The sequence below is a fragment of the Chrysoperla carnea genome, chromosome 1 (genome assembly GCF_905475395.1).
Source record: "Chrysoperla carnea chromosome 1, inChrCarn1.1, whole genome shotgun sequence".
NCBI lineage: Eukaryota > Metazoa > Arthropoda > Insecta > Neuroptera > Chrysopidae > Chrysoperla > Chrysoperla carnea.
Genome location: NC_058337.1, coordinates 33946668 through 33967252, shown reverse-complemented (window position 1 = coordinate 33967252; position 20585 = coordinate 33946668). Strand labels below are relative to the sequence as shown.

General features: G+C 28.4%; 1 protein-coding gene across 2 annotated transcripts in view; it reads right to left on the bottom strand.

The window, feature by feature from the left end:
- Positions 1-20585, bottom strand: part of LOC123305341 (protein 4.1 homolog) — a 69908-nt gene that overhangs the window by 9441 nt on the left and 39882 nt on the right. For both annotated transcript variants that reach the window (XM_044887032.1, XM_044887031.1), the window contains exons 2-3: positions 1821-2159; positions 159-613 (exon numbers count right to left, since the gene is read on the bottom strand). In XM_044887032.1, the coding sequence (XP_044742967.1) occupies positions 159-613; positions 1821-1991 (626 nt within the window). In that variant the 5' untranslated portion in view covers positions 1992-2159. The remainder of the gene's footprint in view (positions 1-158; positions 614-1820; positions 2160-20585) is intronic.

Below are 20585 nucleotides of genomic sequence, written 5' to 3'. Positions count from 1 at the left end.
TGAAAATTATATGATACTATATTTTAGACCACTCTTTTTGATTCTTGGCTTTTTTTACACAGCATCACCGTTTTCGAAATATAAGCGTTTGAAAAACATAAAAAGTAATGATTGCGTTAGCGTGTGACCAGACAAAAAGTGTTAAAACATATATTTACTTGTGTGTTTTATGCAATTCCATAACTTTTTGTTCTAATTCTGGTGTTTGACTTGGTGCAAATTGAAAATCACGTAAATATGCAGCATTTGTTGTTAACGATGATGGTAAATCATCCAAATCACCACGTTCAGCTTGAACTAAATAACTACCTAATAGTGCGTGTGTCACATATGAACATGGTAATTGTTGTGTTAATATATCATTACGTATTTGTAAACATAATTGATAGCGTGTGATGTCTTCTTGTAATGCTGCTGGTTCAGGTGGATAGAATTTCACACAAAATGATAATGTCCATGGTTCATTTTTAATAAATTTACTAACACGTTTCTCTAAATCCAACCAATTACGTTGATCGTGTGCATCCGCATACGTTAAACCAAAATAATCTTTTTCTAATAAATTTATTGATTCGCATATTTTATCCATTAATTCAAATCCTTTTGCTTTGCGCTAGAAAAAAAAAAATAAAAATCTTCAATATATTTTTTAAAATAGCGAAATTAAAATATTAAATTCGTTCATTGGCGTATTTTCGAATTAAATCGTAAAATTAATATTTTGTCTAGTAAACTTTAGTGCGTTGAATGCCATTGATACTACTTTAAACTTCTCAATTTGTACAAAATTTAAAAAAAAAACTCTGGAAATCCGATTTTTTCCTTGTAGCTCTCTCCAAACTGAACCGATTTTCTTGAAACATAGCTAAGAACATTCTGCATTAAATTTTTACTTTCAAATAAAAAAACAAATCAAAATCAATTCATCTGTTTAAGAGCTACGACGCCACAGGCAGGCAGATACACATAGCGGTCAAACTTATAACACCCTTCTTTTTGCGTCGGGGGTTAAAAATGGAATGTCTTGTCGAATTGGTTATTAAATTGGTTAGATCTTGTAAATAAATATTTTGATGTTCTGACCACAAATAGCGTTTGCAAATAATGGCTCCGTAACAATTCAAAATTCCATGGGAAAAAATATGTTTTTCTATTTTTTGAAAGTTCAAATATAATTTATTTTTGCTTATTTTTTGTAGTTAGAAATACACCAACTTTGATCATATTATTATGCATTCTGACTAAAAATGGCGACCATGCTATAGCCTTACATACAATACATTTACTTCATATACAATACATATAATCGATTTATTAAAACCGTAAAATGATCAAAAACTCATTTTTATGTTTGGTCAGGAAATGTGGTTTTTAAATTTACGCGAGCGGTTTTTAAAAAACATTTTTGTTCTTGAGATTTTTCGTAAACCCTATCGTTTCCAAAAAATTCGTTATTTTGATGAAAATTTTATACTGACAAAATTAACGAATATTGTGTGATTTTGTGTACTGACCAAACTGACTTTTTTTGACACCCTGATACGAACAATTTGCATTCGGTCTTGGTAAAAATCAGAGATGCACTTTTTAAATTCCAACCTCAAAAGTCTTACTCCCTCAAATAATAAAGCCTCGACCATGAATCGAGTTATGCTAGATCGACCTTGCTTTGACATTTACGAAAATAGATAAGTGCGAAGTTTATTGCGGTGATTGGGTTTGTAAGATCTCGAAATTTGGCGATTGGTATGTTTTTTTCTTTAATCAATAATTAAATAAACAATCAAAAAATAATACAATAATTCCAAAAAAATACTTACATCAATATTTATGGAAAGTTTTGATCCATCTAACATAGAAATATTCGCTAATGCTGTTTTACCAACGGAAGAACGTTTTTGTGATTTTGGTGAATCAACTGCCGCATTTTTATTAGCTGCCTTATCGCCACTTTTAGCATTATCTGTTTTTGCTTCAGATTCAACTGCCATTTTGATTTATACGTTTAAGTATGTATAATAATAAGAATATTTTCGAAAAATTTTAAAAAATCGACGCTTTGTTTCTAACAAAATATGATGAGTACGTATTCAGCTACTGTATTTATTCCTTTTTGCCTACGACATATTTGTAATTTTCCGATGATAATTTATTACGATCTGAAAAATAAAAGAGAAAAAATATTAAACATTAATATTTAATTGTATATTACATGCAGCATATAACGTTTGCAATTTTGTGTGTGGGAAGTTTTCAACGAATACACCCTTATAAATAAAAGCATTATTTATTATTCTATTGCGTATAGATAATATCATATCATGTGGAAATTCAATCAGGAAAAGTTTTAAGGTCAACGCCTACGAAAATATTATTTTCTCAAGTTGCAAAAAGCTTTCAAAGCTTTTTGTATAGGTGAAATCGTTAAATAGACGGAATTTTTGTACTCAGGAAGACAATTCTAAATCGAAGAATAAACAAAATTTCACGTTTTTCGGTAATTTTCTTAATGGGATCAAATTTTCTTTTGTAAAATTAAGGAAGTCACAAAAAAAATTTTTAATTTAGGAACTTGAGGAAACTTGTTATATAGGATAATTTTGAACCCAAAAAATACAAAAATCGGATTCATTTAACAGCCGAGTGAAAATAATTTTGGAAAGATTCTGAAAATATCTCTAAATAAACTCATTAAATAGTCAAATGGTATGGATTTTTACGTTTTTTATACTTTGTATGTATGAAATATATTTCAAGGTATTTGAATTTTATTTCCAAGTTTGTAACGCTTAAAAATATTGATGATACGAACAAAATTTTGGTATAGATGTTCATAAAACCACTTAGTTAATCCATTTCCTTTTGTCCGTCCGTGATCATGATAACTCAAAAACGAGAGATATCGAGAAGAAATTACATATTTATAGCGTGCTCAGAACACAAAAGGTGAGTTTGAGTTCGTATAAACAAACAATATAGGTCAATTGTGTCTTGGGTCCGAAGGGTCAATCTTGTAAACCGTTAAAGATATAACACAAATTTAAATGTAAAAAATATTAAATTAAAATGTTTATTTGTAAACATCATTGCATATCCGTGAGGGTGCAAATTAGGACAAAACTTTGGAGATCTTTTTCTCTAAAACTATAAAAGATAGAGAGTTGAAAATATGCAGATAGCTTCTACTAGTGGTCTTGTATAAGGCTATCGAAAACGAAAAAAATTATAGACAAACTTTAGAAAATTTTCGAAAATCAAAATAAATGCTGGCTTTTAGGCCGCCATAATTGTGTTTGTTTCTTAATATACCGGGTATTTCAAAAATTAATTCAGTCAATTGTTTGTTTTCACTTGTTGGATCTTAATTATCCTTCACGAAATACTCGGGACATCACTCTTCAAAAGGCAACCGATTTTGGTTATTTAAAAAAAAATCTAAAATGTAAACTAGATATTTTGTCAATTGTTAATTAGAAAAATGTAAAAATTTCTTTGGCATATCCCATTATAGCTACGAGCTATTTGTATAATGGCAGAAAGCTGCAAGTTATTTGTTAATTCCTATAAATAGTTAAATTATTTACTTTTTAAAAAGGGAATTCGTACACTTCGACAGAAAGATCTATAAAAAGAATTTTCTTATGGCTTCTTTGTTTTCAATAAGAACACTTTGATTTAATTAGCAGTAGCTGATAAATACATTTCAATGCAGACTTCAAACAATTTCATTTAATATTTACTAGATTGATACTCGCCCGCTTCAATGGGCTTAAAAATAAAAACCACCGCTTTATAGCCTCCACCCTCTCTTGCTATACACAGTTTTCAATTTTGTTAAATGTAAAATAGTCATAATTCATTGAGTATATTAGAATAGCTGGCCATGATTTGTTTGACATTTACTATTTTAAATTTTTACAGAATTCTTTAATTTTTGGTTCAAAATGATGATCATAGATATGCTCTATCTATAATGATCATTTTGAACCATAAATTAAAGATTTCTGTAAAAATTTAAAAAATGGTAAATGGCAAATTAAATTAAATTTTTTTATTTGTTTAAAAATATATCTTTATAAATTATAGTTCATGTGTTATTCTGATATATCAGCTATATTGCTGTACAGTTTCATTAAAAACCATTCACTAGTTTTAGCGTGAAAGCGTAACAAACAAACATGCTTACTTTCACATTTATAATATATAGGGATTGGAAAAGTACATTCGATACTCTATGTCAAAAAAAATGCTCGTTTTAAAACATTCTAAGTGTTACTATTATAATACAACATATGATGAGTACGCTTAGAATGTTTTAACTGTGGCAGTTTTTTTGGAATCAAGTATAAATGAAACAATAGATCAATATAAGTTTACGTATTACCGTGTATCAGTGTTTGTATAAAGTTAATCTGACTAATGATTTAAAATTAACGATTTAATAGTGATGAACGATAAAAATTAGCTAATTGTAATCGTGATTAAAAAAATAATATAGATTGAAATCCAATCATGAAATCCATTAATAATATGGGATCTATTGAGTATTAGTGAAATATGAATAACCAATTTACAATAGTGTATCGTAAAATCTGATCCATCTATTGATTCAGTCAATATAGACGAAAAAAAGGCCGGACCTGGAAAAAATTACAATACTGACTCTGAGGTTATAGATCGTTAGGGGGGCATGTAAATAACTTTAAAAAAAATTAAGAGAATTTTTCGTTCCGCTGTTTTTGAGAAAATCCAAAAAAATGGGAAAAAAAAATTTGGAATGCGTTTTTCTCGGAATCTATTGGTATAAGGGAAAAGTTTTTCAAATAAAAAATGTAGAAGACATTGTCAGCTACATTTTATGTCATTGGAGCAACGTCATACGAGTTAAATTACAAAAAGCAGGTGGCGTTAAAGTATCAAAAAAGGGTTTTTCACGATTTTCATTAAGAAAAAATGATGTTTTTGTAAAAGTGTAAATGAGAAAGTTGTTTGACTCAAAATTTGCTTCAACTTTTATTTAAACAATTTTTATGAAAAACTTACCGTTTCCGAGCTATAGTAAAACAATGTATGTTTAAAATAAACCAAGAAAATAAAAAGGGAATCAAGTACTCCTTTTCAAAATTTTAAAAAACTTAACTTTCAGATTTTTTAGCAAGCTGTATTTCAAAAACGGTAAGTTTTACAAAAAAATTGTTTAAGTAAAAGTTGAAGCTAATTTTGAGTCAAACAACTTTTTTATTTACACTTTTACAAAAAAATCATTTTTTCTTAATGAAAACCGTGGAAAAACCTTTTTTTGATACTTTAACGCCACCTACTTTTTGTAATTTAACTCGTATGACGTTGCTCCAATGACATAAAATGTAGCTGACAATGTCTTCTACATTTTTTATTTGAAAAACTTTTCCCTTAAATCAATAGATTCCGAGAAAAACGCATTCCAAATTTTTTTTTCCCATTTTTTTGGATTTTCTCAAAAACAGCGGAACGAAAAATTCTCTTAATTTTTTTTAAAGTTATTTACATGCCCCCCTAACGACCTATAACCTCAGAGTCAGTATTGTAATTTTTTCCAGTCAAAATGCCAGATTTACTGTACCATATGCTAAATAATGAAATATATGGCCAACAATTTTGCAATGAAAAGCCTTGTTTAATAGTGAATAAATAAGAGTAATGGGATGATGAAAAATTTTTTTTATCACTTCAGGTGAATAATTCTCATTGCATCGACAGAAAGTGAAGTTGGTTTTAGAAAATATTTAGTACGCAAAATATGAACTTTTAAAACTCCTAAAAGAAGATACTTTAAAGGTGACGTCAATGTTGTGTATCACCATAGATATTACATATAAAGCCTTGCTTTGCACGAAAGAGACGAAAAACAATCTTTGAAAGCTTACAACTTCTTCGTTTTTTAATCAATTTGAATTTACTTTTAACTGATTCAAATTCATGAAATTAAATAATCTATTGAAAAATTATTACCAACATTGTCGTGTACATTATGCGTTAATGGTGCAATTTTATTGTTTTTAACTGTACATTATTCAAGAACTATTGAAAGACTTTCTGTACAGTTCTTTCTCGAATAAAACATTTAACTTGTATTACAAATGCAAGTTTGTTAACAAATCGGTAAATTTACTACTTTCCTTTGTGGTACTATTTTAGGAACTTGCTTTTCCATATTGTTCTTTCTATTTTAAACGTCTGAAGAAAGCTGCTGAAGATTAATACAATTTTTATAATATAATATAATGTTTAGATATTTACGTACAGTCTATGTCACAAAAACTGCTCGCCATAAATTCAAATTGTATATATATATAACCCGGAAATCGGGACTATATTCCTAAACAATAAGTTGAAGTTATCATGACAATGTGTACATTTCCTTATTGTCTGATGTTCTTTTAATTATATGTTTTAGCAAGCAAGAATTAGATCGCGATAATGAATACTAGTGTTTTACACTAGTAGGAGCCGGTATCCTTGCGAATGTACCCGGTTAGGGGGGTCCCAATTTAATCTATTTCGTGTAAATTTTGGACTCTTTTACAGAGTGGATCATTTTTATCTATGCATCTGATATTTCGCCAGAAGCACCACCTATTAAAAAATGACCACAGCATAATTTGTAGAATTTGATGGGGAACATCATGTTCTGACATCAAATTGGACCTTATTCTTCGGATTGCTTTAGTAGCCAATTTGGATATTAAATAGAGATAGAATAATACTTTAAATTAAAAAGTTGATCCACATAAAAAACTGACAAACGTTTGTTTTTTCCAAAAACGTTAGCTTTCGAAGGAAATGTGACTTTAACTGACGATGGTTTAAATAAAAAATGTTAGTTTTTTTTTTTTATGAGGATAAATTTTCTAATTTAAAGTGTGATTCTATCTCTTACCGTTCTGGATCTAAATTGGCTATTAAAGAAACACGAAGAACTAGGTCAAATCTGAAATCCTCCATCAAACTCTACAATTTTTGTTCAGGTCATTTTTTAATGGGTGGCGCCTCTTGCAAGATATTCAGATGCACAGCATAGATGCTGTATATAACAAATTTTTTTTTTTGCTTCCACCTGAACGAAATCCTAGATCCACGTCTGCTTCTTTGAAATTCGAGTTATCGATCTTTGATTAAAATGTACAATCAAGTTGGTTAATAAAAAAAATATAGTCACAATTCTACCTTTTAGTGCATGCCTCACAATTGCCTGTAGAAATAATCACCGCTTTTCCAAATTTCAATTTTTGTAACTATTTTATTTTTAAAACAGTTTTAGATAAATGAAATCTTGACGACATCCAGATCTAGACCATCAAATAAAAAATATATATAATTTAAATATGTCGGTCGGATCGTTGCGTGTGTGAATCCTCCTATCGACCATATGTGTAACTATTAAATAATTTAGTTTTGTTATTACATTTGTCGGTGGAACAGCTAACAGGTAACGTTATGGGTCAATTACCTTTGTTCATTGTCATAATAACTACATATTACATATTATTGTAATGTTAAAATATTCGGATTTAATAACTGTTATACTTAACAATAATAATAAGAGGTATTAGAAAAAAATTTAATGATTATTATATTTGCAAACAAATGTAAATTATATTACATATATTTAATATGTACAAAATATATTAATTCATCAGAATACATTGGATTTGACTACCATTACGTATTTTATTAATTTTTTACAGTATTAGGATTTACTAGCAGAAATATTCGTGTATCAGTTACTTATACTAGAATAGTTCGACAGCTGATGAATAATTTTGAGTACATTCTTGAAATTTTTGTAATTATCCTTGAAGAAATAAGATAAACGAGGTCTGGTTGAAGAGTAACAGCACCCTACTAACCCTTGAATATTTTTTTAAGGAAAACTTTGTAAAAAAATGTTCTTGAGGTATTTTTTAATTTTTATTTCTTTAAGTTTGATATTTAACCAAACTGTTGCAAATTCCCACGAAATTCGACGCGAAATTGCTTGAAACCTCCAAGGAAAAACGAAATACTTCAACTTTCTCATTAAAACCCCCCGGAAGATTGAAAAATGCTAGAAATCTATGCTAGAAAGATAGGGTTTTAATCAGTCGACTCCTAATTAAATCTAATAAACTACATCATGCACAGTCCCTCGGAAAATAGAAAAGACACCCTCCAAAATTACGTTTTTCTGTTGTATACATGCTAGAAGGGCGGGATTTTCACGTAATTGACTCGGGATAAAGCCAAATTAACATAATAGTATTACCCTAAAAATAAACCCCCAAAAAATTGTATTACCCACATCGCAATCCCCCGGAAAATAGCCTTCTATTCAGCCGATTGATACATTGATTTCTGCAATGGCAACAGAATTAAGCAAAAATTCCTTCATATTTGTCTGTACGCGCTTCAACGGTCACAAATTTAGTCTAATTAACATTAGGTGGATCATAACTATAACTAGTTATTAAAAAAGTGTTACAATCGAATGTAATATAAATAAAGTTAAACTTTTATCTAAGAAAATTTGCTACAACCAAGTATATTGGAAGCGAGATAAATTTTTTGAAACAACACGAGTGTCTATTTTTTTTGAATCTTTCTTAAGGACATTCCATTCTCATTAATGCTCTTTATAAGCAGCTAAATGTTTTAATACCCCTTACGGTGTTAAATTTATAGATTTTAGCTGTTCAAGTTTGCGTTTTTAACATATAAATCCTATATTGAAATGTTGTTAAAGGTATGCTTTATTATGTAACAAGGCTAATTTTCTTTTTTGGAAAACTAATATTCATTAGTTAAAAGCATGATAAATATTTCCTATAAAGAAAATTATAATAAGCAGTAAGTACTCGCTTTTCCATAAAATACATTTAAAGTGATAAAATGAATGACATTTGTGTGTTAATTCTTCTATATAGGTGATTTTTTTCAAATCTTTAGGATAAATATTAAAAAAACTATCAACAAATTTTATTCTTAATTTTCCTAAGTTCTAACAGAATTCATCCTCAAAATTTGAAACGTACGTTTCAAATATTTTCAGCAACTTATTTTTGTGGGAACGTTCTTAAGTTTATTATCGAAGTGTAACTTATGGTATTAAATTACTTTTACTATATTAACAAAAAAATTTTTTACTAAAAAAATTATGTATTAATTTAAAACATAAAATACTAGTCTTTTAATAAATAACTGCAGTCATGCATGCACTATGAATTTTAAGTCTGATAGTAATAATAATAATAATTGTTGCTGTATGTATCTATGAATCTATGTAAGTATAATTTTACTAAAATATGATAAATATTTTAAAATGATTGAACAAACTTATTACCTGCTTTAGTAATTATTAATTATTAATATTGTTATATTACTATGAGCATTGGAATGTAAGTTCACTTTATTAAACGTCTCCATATGGAATGTGTCTATCAAGTCTCCACAAAACCTGGTCGATAAAAAATGGAATGACTATTTTGTAATTTACCTTTCATATTCTTGTGAATTTAATGGACATTGAAATCATTTTTGGATTGAATTTGTAATGATCGGCAATTGATCGAATATTGTTAACAAAAAATAAACATCTTGCGGCCCCAGAAGTTAAATGATGACCCCGAATACCAGAGGTCGTAGATTCGGATTCTACCAAGCCTATATTTTATAATAGCAAGAACTGATTTCCGGAATGTTACAATTTTTCATTCAAGAATCAATTATTTTTCAGCGCCCCCAAAGCGTGAGAATAATTAATAATATTTAGTTTATAAAAGTAGAAGTTTTTTAATTTTTAGAAGATAGAGCAAAATTATCGAAAATGTATGCGTTCATTGAAAAAAGTCAGATTTTTATCTATACATTGTTTTAATGTCAGATCAACCTTAAATGCATATTAAAGTCGACTGTGTATGAATCATTAAAAACTTATATGACCAATAAAAAGTTTTATAAACTTTACTAACTTTTTGAATTGTTAGTAGTTAGTTATTGACAGTTGATGAGACACGTAAACTTAAAAACTTTAAAATTTTTATAACACATAAACAGAATAAAGTTACTTTAGTATCAAATTGTAACGACTGCAATGTCGAGAAATATTGTATAATGATGAACAAACATCCTCATTCAAAACTTTGAATAAATAATAGACAGTGTGTATTCGACTAAGTGCCCATCACTTTAGGAACTCATTCTTGATAAAACATAACAATGAGTCGTCACAAATTTTACACATCATGTTGGATTTAAGTCAAATTCGTTTAACTTAAAATTTTTCGAACAAAAGCTGTAGTTTTATGAGAAACATTTTTGTTATTTAAAATTATGTTATATTTTAATAGTTTTCAAATAGCCTGTTCTATCTCTAACAGTACTGTTAGAAAGAGAACACAAATTACTCGAAACTATATTTTTGCGAAGTCTGGAGGAATAAGCCTCTGTGACACTTATTCGAATATACCCGGTATTATTACAAGTTGTATATTGTTCGGCTAAATTATAAAAATTCCTATAACATTGTGTAACGTTTTTTAAAATGGCAAACATTACAGCATGGTTTAAAATATTTACTTTTTAGGCATTGATCTTTGTGAGTTGCTCCCGAAAATTGAAGAAATTTTCCCGAAATTCTCAACATTCCGTTATGCGCATAGGAACATTTTTCTCATCTACTGATTAGTTTGCTCCTCGGATAAAGAAAGCACAAAAAATATCAATGCGATAAGCATTTATAAGCAAATGAAGTTATACCAGGCAGTATTTTACAGGTTTCGAGGAAAATCATTTTAGAGAAGAAAATCAATCAGGTAAGCGCTTGAAAACATAGTGAGCGTAAAGGAAAATATACTGAAACATTTAATAATGTGTGAGTCATTAGTCTATGTTCAGTCATTTTTAGGCTGCAAACTTCTTGAAAATTTGAATATTTACTGCAAAAATTTTACATTTTTTTACATGACTACTAATCAAAACAGGAGTGCATATCCACCATAACTTTTAAATGCCTGAACGGATTTGAATGTATCGTTTAAATCCTTACAGTACGTATGTATGTATGACCGTTTTTGAGTTAAAAAGACACAAATTTTATTACTAATATAACCGTTTAAAATGTCTCCACACAAATACCAATTTGAATGTCTCGCTAATGTACTTTATTTCGTTAACTACGATAAACACCAATAGATGTCAGGAAGAGTTGTATTTTGCAGTTTGTTTCAGTTTTTTCTGAAAAGAAGGTTAAAACGAAATTTTCTAAAAATAAAACCAACGAGATCGATTTTTCGCCAAAAAAACTCCTTGCATACAAATTTTCATGAAAACCGTTGCAGCCGTTCCCAAGTATGCTCGTTTAAATATACAAGATAGTCTCGAATGACACTGGCTATAAATATTTTTTGCAAAAATTCAATATGGCGATATTTCTAAAATGTGAAGTAACATTTTTTTAAAGATAGGCAACTTTTTATAAATAGATTAGTAATGGTTTCAAAATAAAATTTGTCACCTAAATGTATAATAATAATAAAATTAAAAAAACGAACTAAAAAGTAAAAAATAATTGTTATTATGATCTTTAAATACAAAGCGAAAGGTCAATCATTTACTCGTTCGCTAAACAGATAAATAAAATTGTCATTACAGCCGGAGACTTCCTAGATTTAAAAAATGTTCCACAGAACGGTACCCCAACTTCAAAGATAATTTTATTTTTTTGTTTAGTCAGCGAATAAATAAGTGACCTTTCGCTTTGTATATACAGATTTAATAATAATACTTGTTTCTTATTCGGTTTTTTTGGCAGGGCAGTCCTATTTTTTAATTATTTATTTTTATTTTACAAAAACAATTTAAAGTAAATTGCAAATACATAAGATATTTTTAATATACACTACCCACGAAGTTCTTAGGTACAAACCTACCTTTTCTACACTATATTCAGCAATACCTACTGAATTATTATGTCGCGTGTCTAGACTCATTGTCCGTTCGCGGTGTAGTAGCAATGCTAGTCCATCATCGTAGCCGTCACAAAACTCTGTATGAACACAGCGAAACATTTATTATATTTTTTGTAAAAGAATTGTTGCACATTTTTTTTTTTTTCATTACTTCCTGAATACAACAACAGCAACAATAACGAGGAATTGTATTTTTAGAAAAAAAAACGTAATCAATGTTGATTCAAACTCACGTTGGTAGCTGTAGTAGTAAAGATAGTAAAATAGTAGTAACTACGTTGTTTTAAACAGGAGAAATTAAAGTTGTCCATATATGGATTTGAAGTTATTTATATAACATGTTCTTGTATGTGCAATAATGATTGCACAGTTAGAATACACTTATGCACTATAAAAATTGATTCATATGTATGCAAGGGAGTGCATTTGAAACATGTATACTCTATTTCAAAATATTTGCAACAGTTAGTCATATTTTGGTTGTAGAGGTAATCATCACATACCATTTGGTACTCATCTCGTTAGCCATTTATAATATATGAAGTAAGAAGAGTTTTTATGAACGTTCTTTAGTATAAAACAAAGAGGGGATGTGTACTGTGTGTGATGTGTGTTGTATTGCATGTGTACAACTTTAAGTGATGAGACACATATACAACTACACAATACATCCCCTCTTTGTTTTATACATAAGAACGTCCATAAAAATTCTTGTTACTTTATATATTATAAATGGCTAACGAGATGGTTGCAAAACTGTATAATGTACATTTTTAAAATACAATTGAACACTGGATAAAACAGTACAAAAATACACCTCAATTTTTTTTTTCTAGCTACTTCTAGCACATACAGTAGGGTATGTAATTTGAAAACCACCTTGAAAGAACTTGCACTTCAACAAATTTCCAACAAAGGACCGGGAACAAATTGATAAGATTTTAGACCTAAATGAGAAAATCTTGAAATTTTGATATAACTAACTCATAGATAAAATACTAAAAAATGGATCGATCGATTCTGAGAAACGCACTTCAAGTCGGAGTTCATTATTTTCATGAAAAAACAAAACCAATTTATTGTTTTTATATCCTGTATATATGAAATATATATCAAGTTATACTAAGTTTAGTCCCAAGTTTGCAACGCCTGGGTGTAAGTTTTCGTAAAATCAGCTAATTAGTCCATTTCCGGTTGTCGCCTGTCAACATGATAACTCAAAAACGTAAAAAGATATATCAAGCTGAAATTTTTAGAACATGCTCGGGAAGTAAAAAGTGAGTTCGTAAATGAGCAACTTTTTTTTTCATATACATTTTAAACGTATTTTAACATAAAAAATGTTTGTTTCTAGGTGAAAATAAGGGGGGGGGGGTATCTCAGATAGAAGGTTCATCAAAATTTATTAATAAACTCTCTTAACACAATTTTTTTAATTTATAAAATTTATTTTTAACTTGATAATCAATATCGATTGATCTAATTGAAAAAAGAAAATACTTATTACATTTAATTTTCCAGTTTAGCGAAATTTTACTGATCATTACTGTACATGTATATATGCACAAGTAAGCAATATAATATGATTATAAATAGATGCTGATTTATTGAACTCGATTACATCAGTGGTTTACTTTTATGCACGATTTTTCCAGGCCAATACGCAAATTAAATAATTTTATTACTATATGAAAATATAATTTTCTATAAATTTAATTAAAACAAATAAATTAGTAAAAGTGTTTAAGAGAAGTAAACACGAAATCAATCCCAGAGTTTAATGTGTAGCAATATCCTTTAAAATTAATCATTTGAACAATTAAAAATAAAATAAAAAATAAAGAAAAGCCCGACTGTGTTAAATAAAATCAGAAAAGAAAAAAACAAGTCCAGTAGTTTATATAGCAACTTTAACAGTCAGGAACCATTAATGGGAAGATTTGACTCAGTTAAAATTTTTATGGGCTCCGACTGTTCAAGTCGCTATGTAAATTACTGGACTTGTTTCTTATTTTCAGACTTTATTTAACGCAATCAGGTTTAAACCACTAAAAAAAATTTACTATATGAATACTATATTAAAATTTTTAAACCAATTTATTATTCCTAATTAAATTTAAACATATATAACTTATGTATATTTTGCAATCCTCTTTCCATTTCCTTTATTTTGATACCCTACTCGATAGGTTTTGTTAATTTTTTTTTATTAACGTATTACTATTTCGCTCCAAAAATTCGCCATTTTGTTTTGTTTATTCAAACACCTATCTAAGAACACTTGGGTTTTTGAGACAAATATAATGACACCTCAAATACTGAAATCCATTGCATTGTTTGGAAGATACGAACTCGTGCGCAGATGAGCTCTATCATTAAGATCATATTTCCTTCACCCCTTAAATGGTTCTTACTATTAGAAGTATTTTTGTACTTTTACTTTTTTGAACATATTAAATATTCTCAATAAAGAGAGCTGAGAACTTTACAAAATCAAAAGGCACTCTTTCCCAAAAATTCAATTGACATTCAAATTTTAAATCCTTCGGGTCAATTGTTGGGGATAAAGAAGTGTGCAAGTCCACAAGTTGTGGAAAAAAAATTATATTATATCGATATAAAAAGAGAGTTTAGCTGCTGAAAAGTTTACACCTTCTCTCTTCCTTGACTTGAATTTGAAGGGACTCTAGAGATGACCACCGTTTAAAAACGTCGAAAAAAAAAGGTTTTTCCTTGGGAATTCCATCCAAATTGCTGACAATAGCTGCCCAGGGAACAACACTTCATATCAAATTTTAAAATCATTTGATCTAATGGAAACCGCTGAAGCAATTCCCGCGCAATTGTAGAGGAAAAAAATTGTATACCCTTCCTGCTAACCTTCGATGCAGTGTATAATAAGTCTATATTTTAGAAGAAATTATAAATTAAAAAATTTAAAATAATCAAAATATTTGTAATTTTATCACTTGATAAAAGAAAGTAGCACATAATTTTCATTATAAAATAAGTAATTAACACCTACAAAAAATATTTTATTTTTAAATTTTACACTTTACTAGCTTTTAAAAATATAAATAATTAAAATCCTCACCGTTAAATTATGTCATTGTTAATAATTTCATGTAAATCCTTCAAGGTTCATTTATTTTTTCAATTAAAATTTAAATTTCTAAATCTATATCAATTTCCTTTTTTTTTTTGTGTAATTTTAAGATTCCGTGAAATTTTGTTCAAGATTCTGCATACCATGTTTTTATGTAAACACTCTTCGCTCTTACACACTGCCTAATTTTTATAGACAGTGTAAATGGGTTTCTCTATATTAGAGGTTCGCAAACTATATCTTTCTTTTTTTTATTGGAACTTTGTTCCTTATCGCATGATATTTCTTTGCTGGTTGGGAGTTAAAACCAAAAAACCCTGCAAAAGACACCAAAAACCGATATCTAGGTTATCTGGAAAACTAAAACTTTTTAATCGATTCAGCTTGCAATGAATTTTAAGAAAATGTAAAACTTTTTATAACTGTAAGTTAATTTAAAGTAAGTGCAATGCAATTTTTATGTTATGTCATAATAAATATCTTGATCAAACCAAACATAATGTACTCACATATTGGATTGACTACTAAATCTGAAGTATGTCTCTTTTAAACTAATACTACAACTATTTCATACAGTAAAAACTTAAAGTAGAGTAGCTATAAAATTAAATTCTTTAAAGAATCAAACAAGTATTTGACTTCTAAAATTTATACCTTTTTTCAGAAAAATATCTTGTAAATAAAAAAAGTAAGCGCAACATTTATATACCAAGATACGAAAGGAACATAGTTTTTACCGAGTGTCCCACGACACCTCTCGATCTTTTTTCATTATTTTAATGTTTACGGTCATTTGTTGAAGAAAAATCTTATATAACTTTCTTAAAAATTAAATTTCTTGTAAATTTGGCTACCCAAAAAATTTTTACCACGACCCACAGTTTGAATACTGCTGCTATACGCTACTGTATCTTTTCGTTTCGTATCAGAAAGATTATGAATTTAATCGAAAAGCAATTATGAAACTGTTATAGATTTCGATTTTCATGATTTTTTTTTTGTTAATTTGAAACCAGCGAAAATAATATCAACATTCATTCTTAAATTTTTTTCGAAATATTTAATAGAGGCAAGCCAAATTCTGAATTTCATGAATTTGGTTAGCATAAATCGATTATAAAAACGTGACCCTATATAATAATAAACATCGTAGGATGTTTGCATTCGTTTTTTAAAAATATGCCTCGAATTTTATTAGAAACGAAAAGTTTTGATTCATGTCTTAACGTTTTATTATTCCACGCGTTAAAACCACACTAGACAACTCTATAAAATTAAATTCAATTTTTTATTCATGTGGGATGCGTATTTCGTTACACGTATTTCATAATTATAAATATATGAAAATAGTATTTATGGCTAGAACGCAGACATAAATACTTGAGGGTTTTTTCAAATCACATATTTTAAAGAAAATGCAAATAGATTATTTTTATAATTTTCCATGACACGGCATTAAAGTTTCAATGAAAATATACAGACAAACGTATAGGGGATGTGTATATTTTTAATTTTTATAACACAACTGTATGTGTCTCTGATAACAAGCACATATATGTGCTTTTCTTTGTGCCCTTCTTGCATTATATTATCAAGACTCAATTGACCTATGTTGCCCATTTACGAACTCGACCTCAATGTCCAGAGCTCGCTGTAAAAATTTCAGATATCATTCTTAGTTTTTGAGTTTTCGTAACAGACAGACGAAAATGGACTAATTAGGTGATTTTATGAACACTTATACCAAAATTTTGGTCGTAGCATCAATATTTTTAAGCGTTACAAACTTGGGACTAAACATAATATACTATGATAGCATATTAAGTAGTTGTATAAAAGTATAAAAAGTAGTTGTTTATATGAATCTTGTCAATGCTATTACTACTTTAAAATTAATCAATTTATTCAACATCATCTGTTTAAGCCTGTTATCGTGGTTCTATTTGAATCCTCAGGTAGGCTGCGGTTGAGTAAATTGTTTTTTCCAATACCTAATGTTTTGAAACACATCTAGTACAAAACGATTGAAAGTAAAACAAGTAAAGAACAAGTGCATGTAATTACAAAAAAAGTTCATTTAAATTCACTTCCATACATAAACGTGACGAGTCTATATTATTATTGTAGATTTTTTTAAATATGCATATATGGCGTTTTTTTTAATAAATTATAAATGATCGAGGGTGATTACTCTTCCATAACCACACACACAAGTGATTTCATTTTCCTTTAATAAAAATGAAAAAAAAAATGTTTGCTGAAAAAAATTAAAATCTCCCCTTATTTTTAACATAAATTAAATATAAATGTTAAATTTTTTTATTTATAAAAACCATTATTGACGGTGAAAAAATCACATTATGTGTAAATAATCGAAAAATATATTTAATTTTTCTGCCATCTATATATCATAGTACTGTCGAGAAAAAAAGGATCAAACACTTCATTATCCCGCATCGAAGATCTAAAATAATCAATTTTGAAATCTTTCTCACTCCTATAACCAGTTATTAATTGGTTTCAATGTTTATTCTCGTCAATCGAAATACTATGTTCGATCGTCTTATCGAACATAACTCTGTTCGATAAGACTTCTTTTTATTTAGTTACTAATGAATAATTTATAATTTCTTAAATTGTTTTTTTCTTTTTTCAATATCTTACATATATATTAATTAATAAAAATTTCTTAAATTGTTTTCCCTTTCCTTAATCATACATTTCTTCCTAAAATGTTAATTATTGAGTCTAGTATCTGATTGGCATGACAACACTTCAAAATAAATTAGCAGTACATAGTCGGTATGGTACTGAATTCGCGTGAGTGCCACCCCTGTAGTCCACACTACTAACTTCCCAAAGGGGGAAAAACATTAACAAAGGTCTTGTAAGCCTTCATAGATTATTTTTCGAACATGCACTGCAGCTTATGCTGGAACGATCATTATCTCCATAGATAAATGATGTGTGTTTTATCCACTTTTCAAATTCTGTTTATTCAGTTTTTCCCAGTTTTTTTATTACCATTAAAAAACGGCTTAACTAATTCTGCTGAAAACTCTTTCAGTTCTTAAATACGCGATTGCGAGTCGAATAAACCCAGTCAATTGTTAATGTCATAACTGCTTCTCGAGATAATCGAGGCGAAAGAATCCGAACGAACATACGCACATACGTACACACACACACACACAGAGACATCACATTAAAAAATTTTAATTCGGATATTGCGGCCTTGAAACCGCGGGAATATGTAAAACTGGAGATTTTCAAAATCGATCCCATTACATTAACTTCGTCTGGGCAGTTAAAAATATTCATTTTTTAGGTCTTCAATCTTACATGGTCATTCGCAGACCTTGTGCTAATATTTTTTACGGGCCTTACGGTATTCAATTCCATATATTCCATATGTGTTTTATACCTTAGAAATTTTATTACTTAGAAATTTAGGTTCCTATTTCAACCCTTTTTCCAGAGCCTCCCAATAATGAGAGTCGACAAAATCGTGTTTCGAAAAATGGAAACTAAATTTTTTGATAGTATGATAGTCACGCGGAAATCTTTTCAGCGCTCTTCGAGGTCGAAGCGATAAAATGGGACACCTTAGCCTGATATCACTTTACGATATATTTTTATAAATTTGGAATAAAACTTTGAGAAACAAATATTTACTTAGTTTCATTCCGAATCAGGAAGTAAAATTTGAAGGAAAAAAATCTTTTTATATAAATTTTATAACGGTCAGTTAGCCCAACCCAACTGGAAAATGAAAATTTAAAAGCATTTTTATAAGTAATGATGATATATTTATCATTTACAAGTATTTCATAAAATTGATGATTGGTTTGGTTTGCTGATGAATCAATATTTAATTCTAGTGATTTATAATGCGTGGGATTTTTTATTTTGAATTATAATAAATTATTAATATTAATAAAATTTATCATGGTTAAATTTATTATGAAGTAAAAATAATAAAAAATTATTTTATAGTTTTTAATAATAGAATAAAATTTTGCTTACGATCGAAGAAAATTATTTTTCATTTATGCTCCTGTTTTATATAATTTAATGGAAATTCTTAAAATTGTGAAAGATATGTATTAGTTCATATAATTTTCAGAACTTAGGTATAAGAGAAAATTATGTATATGTAGTTTTTCAATTAAATTTTATATTTAAAAATTTATGTAAAAGACTTTTTAAAAGAAGATACGATTTTAATTTGAATAAAGAAAAGTTTTAGTTCAATTCTCGAAAGGCTGTTTGTTTCACCACCCTATGAATAAAATAAAAAAGCTAATAAAAGTGTGTTACAAAGAAATTCGGCGATTAATAGATATTTTTTATAAATTTTGTAATAATTAGGGTAGCACAATGGATCACGGTCACAAGGTCTCCAAACGGAAGGACCGTGTTTAAGCGAATCGAAACGTTATTAATTAAATTGTTAATAAAACAAAAAATAATTGTTAAAAAGTTCTTAAATTTAGATTTCGTGCTCTTAGAATCTTAGAAAGTCGAATAAGCGAAATTCACTATTTTAACGTTCCATAACATACCCGTGAAATTAGATTAACCAGGTTAAAAACAGCCATTTTATGGAATTTCCAAGGGTGTCCAAGATTTTAAGACCGTGAAAAGTTCTTAAAATTGGTGTTTTGTGTTTTTTTTTTTTTTTTTATTCTGAATAAAGTTTCATGCGGACTTAAAATGGAGAAAAAATTTCGAACTACCGCGTGTACGGAAATTGTACAATTACAATCTTGTTGCATATTATCTAGATTTGCATATTTTAAGATTTTGAAGTCAAATCAAATCGGGTCCATATACGCACATCATACTTTGACTAAAGGGACCTGGCGGGCATCAAGGCTGTGTATCCGCGAGAACTTCCGTATTTCTTTATCAAATTCCATGATTTAACCCTCATTTTAAAGTTTACCGTATTAAAAATAGATCCACGGTCTAAAAATGCATCGCAGGGGTACCACACTGCGAAATTCCTCCCGGGCCGACTAATATTTTCATAAGTTAATACAGAGGTCATGTTAGACAATAAACATCTATATCATCTTTGAGTCTATTCAGCCTACCCCTTACAATACTAATCCAATTTTAAAACCATTATATTTCGAAATGCAAATTATTGGATAGTTGTTTAATTTATTCGCACCGTGGGTGAGTTTTATAGGAGGCGTTTCCATGGTAACGATATACTACTTTAATTATAGAATTGTATGGATTGCATTTATGACTTACATTGAAAATTTAATATTATTTTCTCACAAATTTAAATAAATAATTATGATAATTTACATTTGAAAAATAATATTTGTGCAATTTGATTTCTTATTTTCACAATTTTTAATGCATTAAGTTTAATTAATTATTGTTTTTCAATAATTTTAATTTGACATTTTCTGTAAGATTAACATGTAAAGAATTGCAAATTAGTCATAAAAGCCTTCTTTAACGCCAAAATTTTTCAC